Source organism: Harpia harpyja, chromosome Z (genome assembly GCF_026419915.1).
Source record: "Harpia harpyja isolate bHarHar1 chromosome Z, bHarHar1 primary haplotype, whole genome shotgun sequence".
NCBI classification, from domain to species: Eukaryota; Metazoa; Chordata; class Aves; order Accipitriformes; family Accipitridae; genus Harpia; species Harpia harpyja.
In genome coordinates this window covers 115,007,482-115,021,921 of record NC_068969.1, presented here as the reverse complement: position 1 = coordinate 115,021,921, position 14,440 = coordinate 115,007,482, and the positions used below count along the sequence as shown (strand labels likewise).

The following is a 14,440-nucleotide window of genomic DNA, read 5'->3' as shown; positions in this document are numbered from 1 at the left end:
AATCTCCAGTGAATTCTGTATCGATGCTGATATGTACGTTTTTTAATATCATTACAGGAAATTCAACATGCGGAATGGGTACAAAATAGGCAATAAAGATCAGCAGTGCAGGATGTCCTTAATTAACAGAGCTGCTCCATCAAGCTCAGATAATTGCATTGCAATCACATGGGAAAATCTAAGGACACATATATTCCCTCTTATTCTCCCTTTGTTAATTAACTGGCATGTACTGTGGTTTTCATTAAAAAAAACCCCAACAAATCAATATTTACCAGCAGACTTCATTTGGTATCTGCTGGTAGAAAGCAATTTGTAATGGCACCTGGAGTGTTTTCAAGGCCACCCGTCACCCTCAGGAAAATATAGCATGTACTACATTGGTGTCCAAATGTACATACTGCTGTCTACAGCGGATGAAGAAGAAAAATATCTTAAGCAAAACCATGGACATTCTTATCTATGGACAAGGGACTATAGCAAGATATACAGGCAATCATAATGAATTTGGAAAATCTAGTAGTTCTGCAGCATCCAGCCTCATGCAGGTCAGTGGGGTTATTTAAAAGCAAATCTACTCAGGAGTTTCAAAAGAGGGGCTCAATATCTTATTCGAAAAGAAATGAAAACTTAATGGAAGACCCCACCCTTGCCATTAACACCTATGTGATAACTAGAAGTAAAGACCAGGCATACTATTTCCCTACTGTGGTTAACTGAAGGCACACAAGAGAGAAAGAAACAATTAAGTTTTGGGGAGGATGTTCTTGCCTGCAGAGATCACTACGTCTCCATCCCTTTTCAAATATTTTTATCCCACTGAACTAGGGTTACATACAATATGTATCTGGTGTCTGTTATCAAAACTGGGTTTCGTCCCCTTCAGAATCTGAAATATCTTTCAGGTCATAGCTTCCTGCTTGGAAAATACCACTCAAACGCTTGAGAATAGCACTAAATTAAGCCTTCCAAGTGTTTATTATAAGCATATTGTTAATATTAACAATGGCTGCTTGCTGGAAATGAAATACAGACATATAAAAACACTGAGCATAGAAGAGATGCCTTACCAAACTGTCAGCAGGGAATTTATGTAAGTCAACATTTTGCACAGGGTAGATAATTGTGTCTTTCCAATAAATAATGAGCAAGCTAAAAAGACGGCTCACTTGACTATTATCTTTTTTTCCTGTTGCTGTCTCTGTCTCTAATTCTGCACACACGGTTTCAGTCACTGTAACTCTGTAGGTCTTGGCTGGACTGCTGCGTTGGTCACCGGCACGGTGCACAGCTAACAGCGAAAATGTGTCCATGTAGTATTATGAACAGAGCTGTGAGTCAAGACCTTGAGTCAAGAAGGATGTGCGTTAGATAGAAGCAGTCATTGAGTCCTTTCTACTAAGCGGGTAAGATGGGAAGTCACGAACTTGAGACAAAACCACACAGAACTTCAGAAGTCAAAATTTTCAAGTAGCAAAATCATTACCTAATGATAAGAGAATAATTGTTCTCACCTGATCGCGGGTTTCTTTGAAAAGTGAAAACTATTTTAAATCATTAGCATTAACAGTCACAGATACTCATTATATTATGGGGCAAAGCATCACACACACACATACTACCATCTCCTAACTTCTTGCAATGCCACCAGAGCTCAGTAGAACGACGGCTCTGCTTCGTGCCCATGAAAAAAAGTGAAGAAATACAGTTAATTTTGTACGTACGCTATTGGTTTATGCGGTTAGGATGAACTTGAACAAGGCTTTTGGTGACAAATAAAAAAACCAAAGAGAGCCTTTCCAGCAGCTCTTGCCGTACCTGCTTCATAGGTGGTGGCATGCGCGGTCATGCTCCAGGTGCTGGACCGCCGACCTTTGGTGACCATGACAGAGAACTCGTACATCGTGTTTGGCTTCAGACCTATCACGGTGTGACTCAGAGCGGTCGTGTCTGCCGACTGCAGAGAGATGGACCCGAGAATGTCTTTTAAAGCCACTGTTTTTGCTGGTAGCCAAGCAAAACACAGTTAGAATGGATTCCTTTTCCAAGCAAAATAGCTCTGTTGCTACTGTGTACCTTAATGGGAGTATTTTTAGTACCATAGGCAGTTAAAGAAATTATTGTGATGCTTTCTCTCTCTCTCTTTTCCCAGACAAAGAAATTTGCCATGCATTTTTTTCAAATGTAAATTGGAAGCTAACCCTACGTCCTTCATCTATGCCCATATGAGGACAAAAAATAGGAACATTTCCATAATTTAAGCACTAATTTCCAGCCTGTTTGTTGGGTTCCTTCTTAAAAAAAAAAAAAAAAACAAAAACAACAAAAAAAACTTTTTAGTCTCCTGATTCTTAACGGCGGCTCAGAAAGCATTTTTACCACTAGAATGGTCCTGACTAAGGCTTCTCAGTTCCTGGGGTTAACATGTATTTATGACAGAGATCGAAATATGACCCAGGACCACTGCATAAAGATGCTTTTTTGTATTCATAAAACACACTTTCGCTTGGTTAAATGTAATTTGTTTATATATTAGGTTATATTTGAAATATATTATTGATCTGCCTCACTGTGATACGTTATGAACAACTACACATATTGATGTTGATGTGAATATTAAATTGTTCATTTATTTTTAGCTGATGTAGCTTTTTACCTCAGCCTGCAGTAAGGAACAATTTGAGGCAAACCGCACTAGTATCAAAGGATACAAGTGAGAAGAAAATTATCGGACAAATTGGTGACAATTGAATAAAATCAATTCCCATGCTTTTCAAGCTACAGAGCCTGGTGTGCAATCCTCCAGCGCCAACAACTTGCAGGCGAGCGCGTAAATGTGGTGTGCCCTTTTACACCTTTCTATACCTATAGACTAAAGTGTACTGAGCGAGGACGACATTTGCATCAGAAGACTACCTTGATGTTCACATTTGGGAAGCGGTTCACAACAAGGCATCTTGCTGGCACGCATCAGTAATGCCATTCTGATGCTAATCATCAGATGATTCAAAAATAAATCGACCTTTACTAAAAATGGGACATCAAGTTTCCAGCACACCACAGAATAAAGCAGTAATATTCAAGGGGGAGTGGGAGAAATTTACTTTGCAGAGACATTAATGAATGGGCTATATATGCCTACACGGTACGCTGTTTTATCACAAGTGCTCTGACAGATGTTTTGCATGCTACTTAATAGGAAGACTTAATGCAATACCAGATTTTATCATCTTCATACTGAATTAAATCTCCTAGTTCTTGGAAATTAGCCATTTTGCAACTTATCTGTACGAGGGGTTTACTCCAGCCAAGAATCTCCCTCTATAAAAAGTCTTATTGAAGCAAAGACATCACTTATAACCTATGTGTTTATAAACTACTCAGCCAAACTACTCAACTACTTGCCTGAGACGGCAAAATCTACCTGCTAGAGTTTATACAAATTATTCTTTGACTAAAGGCTGGATTTCAATATAGGGAATAATAATTTTCTCCCCCAGAAAAGATTTTGGAAGAAATGAAATTATTTACGGCATAAAATACTCCTCAGCATGTCTTAGGGTAACTAAATCTGATAACTATCGCTATGGAAGTTCTCAGATATTACACATGATCAGGAAAAATTCACGTGGAAAAAACAATAGGGTTTGAACCTATTCCTGGACAAAATAGTCTTTAGTGGAACATAAAGACCTTGGGTTCTTTTTTGCACAAAGAAACTTATTTGTCTCCAGCTGAGTGGTTTTCTTTGACTGTTTTGTTCAATACTAAATATTAGCATTTCAATAGTCAAAACATCCTTGAAGTTAATACCGCATTGAGATGAAGGGGGTGTAACTGTAGCAAGTACCTTTAGTAATGCCACACCATGCCTGTTTGGGACAGTTTGTACAAAGTAAAGTTGGTAGGGAAAAATTAAATTTATAAACTTTCAACTTCAATAGGAAAGTCTAAACCCTTCATTATATTAGATTTGATATACAGTTTTGAAGCAATGGGAGACTGTAATGGGAAAATCTCAAAAGACGTGGAAATTCAATGCCAATGCACAAGCAAGTGCTTTGGGAACCTACTCGTGAGCCTGATCCAAACCCCTCTGAAGAAAACAGAAGTTTTCCCCACTGTTTTCAAAGAATAACTTAATAGCTTTTATCTTGTTTCCTTGTAAAAAACGTGGTTATTTCAAGAAAGCAGACCCTCTTGAAAGATTTTTGATTGTTTCTGCTTCTGGGTGATTGAACTGGAATAAATGAATCAGACCGGCTCTTTACATGCTACCCAGAGACTAGTCAAAGTAGAGATGATGGCAAAAAAAGGTAATTTCACTCTCGCTCCTCTCCTCTTCAGTCTCCTGCTCCTCGACGGCTCCCGGAGCCCTGCGTGGTGGCTCTGCGAGAGAGATGTCCACCTGCTCGTGTGAGCAGAAAGCCAACGAGCTCGACACCTCCGAGCAGGACGTGCTTCTCCTGCACAGCGGATTAATAGGGCTGGGTTTGATCATTTTTGCTTATAACCCACCATCTTCCACTGCAGGCAGCTCAGTACATGCACTGGGAAACTAGAGAAAATGTTATGATTGACTGTGAGTGGCAAAACACAATGCTGTCTTTTCTGGAGCTTTGATTTCATCACTAGAGCTGCAAAGTGGGACTCGCTGTGCTTCCCTGTGCTATACTCCGCATTTTGTTGGGCACGGAAATCCATCTCTAAAGAGGAGTCGGATCAAGGTAGGGCATTCAAAGCATTACAGTGCATCGTTTTGGCACCCTTAATTACCTCGGAGCTTGTTACAACTGCATGAACATACAAAATTTGCATCTAACATTGCAGATCACCATGTCAGCATCTGAGGTCGCCACAAGTACGGCAGCAGATGTAAAAGCAAGGTATGTCCTTTTACACCTTGTAAAGATGTGCTATTATTTAAAAGCTTTACAGTGGGTCAGCACCTGCAGCAAAAAGCCAGCTGACCTGAGTCTCCTCTCAGCTGGCATGAACACAAATCAGGAGTAAGGCAACTGAAATGGATAGTTTTGTGACAGCACATGGACCGAGCCGAGTGCCAGCGAGCCAAATTCTGACGGAGACGTGCAAGGGGGAGAGCTGAAAAATCACACTCGGAAAAGGGATTGAAGGCAAGAGCTTCTCCACCATCATTTCCACGTCTTCTGAAAATTGCCTGGGAAAGATCTTGAGATTAGCGTCTGTAGGACAGGGGTACCCCAAACCTGAGAGGGGATGGAGAGCTATTCTCTGGGGTTTGGAAAGGCCAACCTATATTCAGACACATCACTCAGGCTCTAGTCAGAGGAGCCTCAGTGCTGGATAGAGCATGGCCTATTCCACAGTCCTTGTAAAAATGACTTGTATGAGGCTGCTTTTGTTAGGACAGAGAACAGTAAAAAAGGGGGCATCCACCTGCAGTATAAAAATACACCCATAGCAAACAACTCACTATGGATCAATACGATCCTTTAGGCAAGTGAAAACAACTATTATGGCAGGGCACAGGAGGAAGGACATTCTCATCATGGGGAAGGTGGATGTTATATGAGATGCAATATATAAGCTGACGATAGTAGGGAAAGATAGCTTATTGTTCAAAAACAAGCAAACAAAAAAGCCTAAAGGCTGTGCTTGTTCCTTCCCATTCCCTGTCCCACCGTACCTCTTTAACGTACCGCACGTGTTTTGGTACTGCTTTCATTAGGACTGGGAAAGAAATTCTCATACAGAAAATAGCATGCTGCTGTCCCATCCATTCAAGTGGAGTTTTCTCATAAACTAGCCTTCATTTTTTGCCATTTGGGAATATGTAATATGGGTGGGTGGAATTGCCATACGGTGTGGGTGGGTTTGCAACTGGCATTTCTTCCTAGTCACGCTACACTATTGTGCTACCAAATCTGTGACTGATTTATATCTGATTGGTAAAGACTGAAGATCAAAACTTTCAACAATTGGCATGTGGAATTAAAATAATGGCATTTTCATCCAAGTAAACACATAGGTTTCTAGGAAGCAGTAGTTACTCAGGCAAGTTTCCTTTTGATTGAAATGCAAATTTTGGTTGAGGGAAGTTCATAAAAGCCAAATCAGAGTCTTTGCAAATAAGATATGAACAGATGAAATAGCTCATAAATTCATAACGCGTTAAAATTTCACCTTGTACTTAGCACTTGTCGAATAGCTTGTTCTCCATCGGACCGTGTAGAAGCGAACCTCCGTAGTCTTTTGGTTCTTTGGGACAGAGTTGTCTGCCCAGATGACCCTCACTGCATCATGCGTAAGTGCAACAGCCTGGACACCTACTGGTGGGAGCATGGGGGTGGAGATATCTGGGACTGAGGTAGGGAAATCATCAAGCAAAGGATAAAAATCAACTTCTAATGGATCAATGGGGTCTGGGTCCATACATCACCAAATGAGCATTCCAAAATAAATGAATAGGTAAGTTAAACAGAAAAACAAAACAAAACAAAACAAACCACAAACAGCCACCAAGGGGCACACATCACAATGGGTTAAATGCATGGCATTAATGAGGAGGAGGAACATGAGGAGAACAGAAAGAAAGGCATTAATGCAAAATGAGAACGCATCAGCAACATCTCAGTTACATCACAACAAACCTAACCATCGCTAACTGCTATTTTCCATGACTTGTTTAAATACTGCCAGGTACGCTGTGTTTTCTTCACACAAGATGAAGTCAATGCACAGTGTCTCTCCTTAAAATGATTTACGTTTTCTTAAAAAAATGAATCACTTAGATGATACATTATTGGAAACACCTACAAAGTGGAGAGTGTGCCATCTTCCAACCTCATTTACAGACGTGACTTACTCTCACATGTGTAGGAGTTACCTATGCTTTTCTCTCTTGGCAGCCTCTTTCAGGCTCTTTTGTTGTTTTAGGCTCCTGAAAGGAATATATTCTGCATCTGCTTAAACGTTTGTTAGGCAAAACAGCACGCAACAATTTCACTGCTGAAGTGAAGATCTTGCAATTGCTGGTTCAATACTGTCAGCGTGCTAAATGCGCACATCCAGGCGTGGAGACGTGGATTATCTTCAAGGGGGCTTCTTCCTCGAGGAACAAGCACAGTTCCTCTCCTGTGCATCCGTGACCGGGCAGTCTTTGGGGAGCAAGACGCTGAGCACCATCTGCACGCCACGGCGGTGCGCTATGCAATGGCCGAGGAAAATTCTGGCTGTCTTAATTATCGAGACAGTGGCACATTTCATCTCATTTCCAAAAGTTCAGATCTGAGTGGCGTGCTGACACATCCAGTTAACTGAGGCTGCCGAGATGACTGCGGCCGTGCTTCTCCTTCCACTCTGTTGCAGAGGAGGTTTCTCTAAGTTACGGTGGCACGAGAGAGGGACCAGGCGTTGGGTGGGCAGCAGATTACTGCTGTTAGAGTCAGGGGAAAAAAAAACACCAACCACCCGCGTACAGAATTCCTGATCGGCGTTTGGTTCGGCCCCGATGACATTCACGCTCTTGGCTTCTCCGGGGGTCTGTCTCTGCCCTCTGGGGCTGCACAGCGATGGCACCCACGCGGGAACCAGAGATCGTTTCTACTCGGTTTAAATACCTCTGTCCTTGATGAAGCATCCAGCCAACTTCTGGCCTATCTTTTAAAACTCCTTCCTGACTCATTATTTACCAGTTGTGATTTTTCTACATAGAATTTCAAAATGCAGTGGGTAAAGTGCAGCACAAGCACGCCGAAAGGTTGCTTGGGTTTTTTTTTTTCCCCCTAAAATAATGTGCTAATTAATTAATCAAAGCATAAATGACTCTACTATTTCCTCACTGACAGCTGCTACAGTTTGCCTGCTCCATGTACAATTCCAGCTCCTGACACTCTTTGATCACTCCTGTTTTACAGTTTTTGTAATTCTTACTCAGAACTTCAGGGGGTCACAGCCCTCAGAAGGAAAAACAGAGGAGACAAAGATGTTTAAAATGTATGATAAGCCATTAGGTTCAACCTGCTTCTTGTGTTGCTTCTTTCATCAAAAGCTGCTTTATAAGAAGCTTGAATATACGTGTTGAAGGAGATGAAGCAAGTCAGTGGCTGTTGTTGTAGCGATCCAAAACTCAAACACATGATCCACACAGGGAGAAATGGGCAGCTGAATCTCTTTTTTGCCCCAACCTGGTGAATCGAGCTTCTGCAAGTTGAAAGTTAACAGTTTCTTTTCCTGAACTGAAGTTTTCCAAAAGAACTGGCTGTAAACTTTGGAAAGTGAGCAATACCTGTTTCTGTTGGGGTTTTTTACAAACTTATGATGGAAGTTGATGTGATTGGAGCCGAGTTGATATTTTAGCAAATACTGCACTTCCTTTCTCTTTTTCTTTCCCATACTGAAAACTGAAGTCCTGCTGTAGAGGAGATTACGAAGAGAGGCTGGGTTTAGCAAAAATAATGGTCAGACTTGATCAATCAAGATAATTCAGTTTCTGAAACAAATCACCACTGACCTGGGGAAGAGGGAAATGTCTATAATCCACTGGTGGCTGAAAATAGGTCCCTAAATACTGCCTCCATTTTCCACCAAAGTTTCATTTGCTATTATTTACGCGTGGACATCTGTCATTTGGAAATTGCAATCTCTTGACAGAAAATAGTTTCTTGCTCTCTTCGGAGCTGTTTTGTGAATATTGCACGTCACGTAACTTTAGTTTGCACTCCCTATCCACACAAGCAGACACCAAAGCATGCCTATGTATATGCTAAACGGACACACGAAGACACAGGTTTTGGTTTTCTTTGGTGCCCAGAGCGCGTCAGCTCATCCGCTGCTTGGGGGGCACGGTTCTGTGCTTTCCTGCTTTGCTAAAAGCCTTTTTGGAGATGTTCCTCCACAAACAACCCAGGCCACTGGCTCCTTCCAAAAGCTGCATCCCACGGGTGGGAGGTGGTGGGAAGCTCCGGGTACGGACGTCTCAGCAATGAGAGAAGCACTGGGGTGGACTGCTCGCAGATGATCATTGGGTCAGTTCACCAAAACAAGAGCCCAAGCCTGAATTACCGTTTTCACACCTGGATATCATTTTGTTTATGAGAGGTTATATACAGACATAAAATCAAATTGCACAGGCCAGCCGGGTGATTTTTAAATAGAACCAACAGGGAACAAAACACTTAAAAATAAAGGAATATACAGATCCTGAGGCAAACTCACTGGAAAAAGATTTCACAAGACACGTACTTAGCAAGAATGACCTCTGTAGATTCCAGACAAGAAGAAAGATTAATAATTTTGAGCCAAAATTTTTCTGACACTTATTATATCTAATGTAGCTTGTTACAGTTGCCCTTGATTGTGTAATTAATCTTTTTTTTTTTCCTCCTTCTGACTTTCCAAGATTTTTTATGGGAATACTTCACAAAACCATATGGTAAAAGCTGTTTTTCCTTGTAGAGCCACAGAAGTACAATTTGGTTGATTTATTCCTCGTGGTCCACCCAAGCCAGCGTCAGTGATGGGGTTTGCTCTCAGTGACACAGCTCCCTTTCCAGGCAGCTCTGAACACCATGGGTGAAACACGAGAAAAAACTTCACCAAATGATGGTGTTGCTCCAGAGGAAAAACACTTTTTTTTTTTTTTTTTCAGTTTTGTTCTTTTAACCCCTCGTCAGTCCCATCCACCCACCAGTGATTGCAGAAAAACCACGAGGCAGTCTGGAAGACAGTGCTACATGAGAGTAATTCTGATTTTAGAACTTTGCTAGCGTCCCAACAATGCATCTGTGAAAAACAGCTGCCTAAAATCACCCTGCTCCATTACTGCCGGGTAATCCCTTCTGCGAGCCTTATCCTGCCAGGAAAATCTCATCAGTACGTTCCTTCACCTTTTGCAACCCCTCTACATGCTCTTGTAGATGTGCATGATGAGAGTGTGTTCTTAACTAATTCATTTTAATTTAAACTGCTTTAAAAATGAAGGAAACAAAAATAATTTCATCTGGGCTTAAATCAACAAAGCTATTCACCCCTATTCTGCCCTGATTTTTAAATATTTAAATTGTTTGGGAGCCATGCTTCTCCCAAGCCAACCCGCACCAAAGAGCAAGCGCTTGTGAGCATCCCGTTAAATTCATACAGCCAATTTCTGGAAAGGGTAAATAATTCATTCTATCTGTGTAGTTAGAATAAAGTAGAAAATGAAGCTGATTTATTCTAGCAGGGACCTGGAGGTTGCAGAGCTCTTTTCTTCCATTGCCTTGACCAAAATGTTTTGCCTAGCGTGCACCTTTGTAAGGCTAATGTTCACTGACGGGGAGCAGATTACGAACCGGCATTTGCAACTCACCTGTCATCGACCTGGTGGTCGCACTTTCGTACAGAGGCACCCCTTCGCCTGCGTTGTTAAAGGCCTTTAAGGAAATCACGTAATGGGAACTCGGCTCTGCAGGAGGAAACAAATAAGGCAAAACAAAGCACGCATCGTTAAAGTCAGATTTGGGATGCAGAATGGACGAGTGCTTTCCTGAAAAGCAAGAAAAAAAAAATATAAAGTTAAACAAATGCCTGTGCAAAGTGACGAGCATGACTGCTGCCCATCGTTTTCATTTCCCTTCCAAAGGCTTTATTGATCTCAATCCCCTGGTGCCATCTTCACCAACAGCGAGCTGACGTTCTCCTTTAAGTCACCTGCAGCTTTGCCTGCGTAACGAACCTGGAACCCGCTTCGCGCATCGGCCCTAACTCCTGACCCATCGCTCCGAGCAGACGAAGCCGCAGACGCGGTGCTACACGGCGGCGAGGGATGCTGCGGGGTACCGGCGCCTTCCCCCCGGCTGCCGGATGGAGCTGGGGCAGCCGGGGCCGTGGTGCTGAGCTCCGGCGGGCAGGGAAGCATCCAGCCCCACGCGGCCCTCCGCGAGGACACGTTGCCGTCTGGGGGATGACGTGGGAAGAGACGGTTGAGGGTCGCCAGCGATGCGTTGCCTCGGGATCCTGAAGTCCGTACCGGCGAACCGCAGGCGTCCGGCTCTCCAGCGCAGCTCGGGTGGAAGTCGTGCTCCCGAACCCAGCCCAGAACAGGTCACGCACCCCTGGGATCGATTCCTGGACGCTGAGCAAAAAGCCTCCCTCCCTCCCTCATTTCTTGATGTCAGAGTGACGTGGGTAATAAGCCGTTTTACCTCTACTGAGAACTGCTCACGCTATGTTGTAAAGGTGAAGGATGGGGCAGACAAGAAATAACACACGGGAATTAACTTCAGGGTTGCACGGACGTGCGGCGCTGGTTTGTGTGTCCTAGTTTACCACGGGGCTACTCTAAATATGTCCCTAAATAAAAACAAAGTGAAATGAGCGCACCAGTTCCATGTTGGTTTTTTCTACTGTTTTCTGAGCAAAACAAGGCGATTCGTTTTCCTGATTTTTTTTCCAGGTGAATTACTTCGTTCCCCCCCACTTTTTTTTTTTTTTTTTAGCTGTTAATTCTATTTGTACAGAAGAAGATTGCACCTGAATACATTGGGCGTTCATACACCTGCCAAAGATGGGAACCACCTTCTCAAAGTTCTTCAGCAAGAAATAACAAATGTTTGCACATGAGGACGCATTTATTAACATGACATTGCAAAAGACCTGCTGCAGAATTACATATTTCATCTACTTTAACATCAAATCAGCTCAGTATGATTAATACCATTACAGTGAATCTGAAATGAGTAAATAATCTTTAAGTACTTATTGCATATTGTTACTAATATCCTTTCTACCCACATATTTTGTACTTAATTTTATGTCCAGAAGAAACAGTGACATATTTGTTTAATATTCAGGTGACTTCTGTGCTTCTATCACAAAAGAGCTAAACTTTAAAAATTGCCAGATGAATGACTGGTGCATTAATAACTCCCTGTGCTAAGTATTGTACGGTTATTAATTCAGTTGGTACTCACTGTAATATCATTAGTCATAAGGAAATTATTTTGTATTCAGAGAGACGTAGTATATATTTTCATATGATTTCCACCATGTATTAGCATACTACTTTTAATTTCTAATTTAACTAAGTGTTGTAACTCTCCAGATTCCACACAAAGATTTATTTATTGAGACAAGAAGTCATTATTTAGCTGAGACTTTAATAATGTCACATTCAGTAGTTTCAGCAGAAGAAAAAGAAATTCACATGCACAGTCTAGACCGACTCCATCTCTTCCTTCTACCCACGTCCCAGCTGCTGTGCCTATTTAGGAGTTTTGAAAGATGTCTGGCAGAGTGACGCAAGGGGTTAATACAGACCATTCGCTAGGGCAGACTTTGGGAAATACAGGGAAGAATACCAAAAGATGAAGTTTTAGGACTTTGAGATGTACCAGGTGTTTGCTGTTACCAGCAGTGAACTCAGTGCCTAGACTGAAGAGGACAGATAGAGACAGACAGCGGATTAATCTCACTGCTTTCTGTAAGTTAGGCACGTGGTTTAGTTTATAAGGGCTGTCCCTACAGTGACTGAAGAGACAAGCACCTCTGTATGACAATTCATCCCATACTAAGATAGGTATTTAAGAAATATAAGATAAATCAGCCTCTAAGGATTGGTATGTATCTCCACTGATGACGGCCACAGCACAGATGTCTGGACTTCGCTTGGCTTAAATTTTAAATAACAAGACATTAGTCAGAAAAGAATGTCACCCTGACCACTGACTTTGCGAATGTGGAAGATTACTGGAGAAACCCGATTCTAGAAATTGCTGTCAAAACCCCCACAACCCCATAGAACTGTCACGTCTAATCAAAATACATTGTGAATTCCCAACAATGAATACGCAAAATGAGTGATTTACTATTAATTTGATCATGAAAAATACACTCACGGAAATTGATAAATTAGGCGGAAAAATGTGATAAGTTCATGGAAAATTTAAAAATGGAGACTATATAGCACATACTTCATTACAACTGCCCATATAGCACAATATATAGTCCATCAAATTTTATAAATTGAACAGGCTGACATATGATTCATGTTTATAACTAGGCTGGGTAAGGTTACATTTGCAAAAATGAGCTAAGATTGGGATGAGGATGCGATCTGTAGCTTTCTGTTAAAAACATGAAAAATTCAGGTGGTTAATTTGAGCTGCTGCTAACTGGAGCAATAAATAATTGCTTGAGTCTCCTTTAGATAAGAGGGAAAAAGGCAATTTGCCATGGTACAGTGTTTGAACACAGTATTAGAGTTCGGTTTAGTCCAATACAATGAAAAAATGAAAAAGCATTAATATTATCATGTGACAGACAGTTGCTTTTTAAACTGCATTGTATACTAATAATAATTACGGGGTCATTCTGGTGCTCTTTTTGGTAAAGTGCCCCTGGCTGGAGTGGGAGTTCAAATGAGGAAAGCTTTTTAGTGTAAACCTGATAATAAGTGCAGCTGCTAATGGAACAGAAGGGTTGTTAGCGCTCCTGGCAGAAACAACACAAAGAAACAAAGAAACGGGGGCTTTAGAGATGACGATTGCAGTGCAGTTGCAAGAATTCAGAGGTAAATTCTGAATTTTTCTCCACCGACTCCTATTCATCACAGCGAGGAACACAACCCTATAACAATGATGTTACCATTTGTATTTGCTATTCTGAAGCAGGAGTGGGAGACAATTATATGCTTTTTTTCTGGCAGAAGAAATCTCTTCTTGCCTTTGAAGAAGCTGAGCAAAGAATTCAGCTTTAATTAGAGCATCAACCAAGAATCCCCATGTCAGTGTTGGTGAGGAACATGCTCTGGAAATAAAGTTGTGTTCTGCAGTTCAACTAAAAAAAAAAAAAAAAAAAAAAGGACAAGAAGTTCAAACTAAGCATGAACAAAATCGATTTCTTCTACTGACAGATGTTGTTACTGGAAAGAAAATAATCAACAAATACCAACTCATTCAAGATACCACAGTTATCTTCTTCTTCAAGAGGGTAAAATTGTGACATCTCTACAGCCATTACATGGCATCTTTTGACAAATGTTGACTTTTCATGTATAATTTGATTTTGTCTTTAAACTATAAATATAAAATAAATGCTTGACAACTAGATATGAACTCCAATCTGAGGAAAGCTCCTCACTTTAAACTACAGGGTTGGGAAGAGGGTAGTGCACTCAGCTGATTTTCCAGATCAGCTCCTTTCTCTCTCAAATAAAAATTCATTCTCAAGTCCTCTTCTCATCTCCCATTTTAACAATTCCCTGACACGAGGGACCTGTAGAGTGCTCTACAGATTGGTACCCTGGGAGAGCCGAAGCTAAGATGGGGTCTCCTGCTCATCACGAAAACGTTGCTCAATCCCATCATACTACTCAGAGCTACTGCCTTACACTTAAAAACATCTGAATTTCTTCTAATGCAATGTAGCCAATGAAATAGCAATAAAGATAAGTTACATGTTCAATAATCTTCTCCCAACA

General features: G+C 41.4%; 1 protein-coding gene across 2 annotated transcripts in view; it reads right to left on the bottom strand.

Annotated features, from left to right (window-relative positions):
* Positions 1-14,440, bottom strand: part of DCC (DCC netrin 1 receptor) — a 572,411-nt gene that overhangs the window by 60,161 nt on the left and 497,810 nt on the right. For both annotated transcript variants that reach the window (XM_052778515.1, XM_052778516.1), the window contains exons 16-18: positions 10,331-10,426; positions 6,166-6,404; positions 1,819-1,957 (exon numbers count right to left, since the gene is read on the bottom strand). In XM_052778515.1, the coding sequence (XP_052634475.1) occupies positions 1,819-1,957; positions 6,166-6,404; positions 10,331-10,426 (474 nt within the window). The remainder of the gene's footprint in view (positions 1-1,818; positions 1,958-6,165; positions 6,405-10,330; positions 10,427-14,440) is intronic.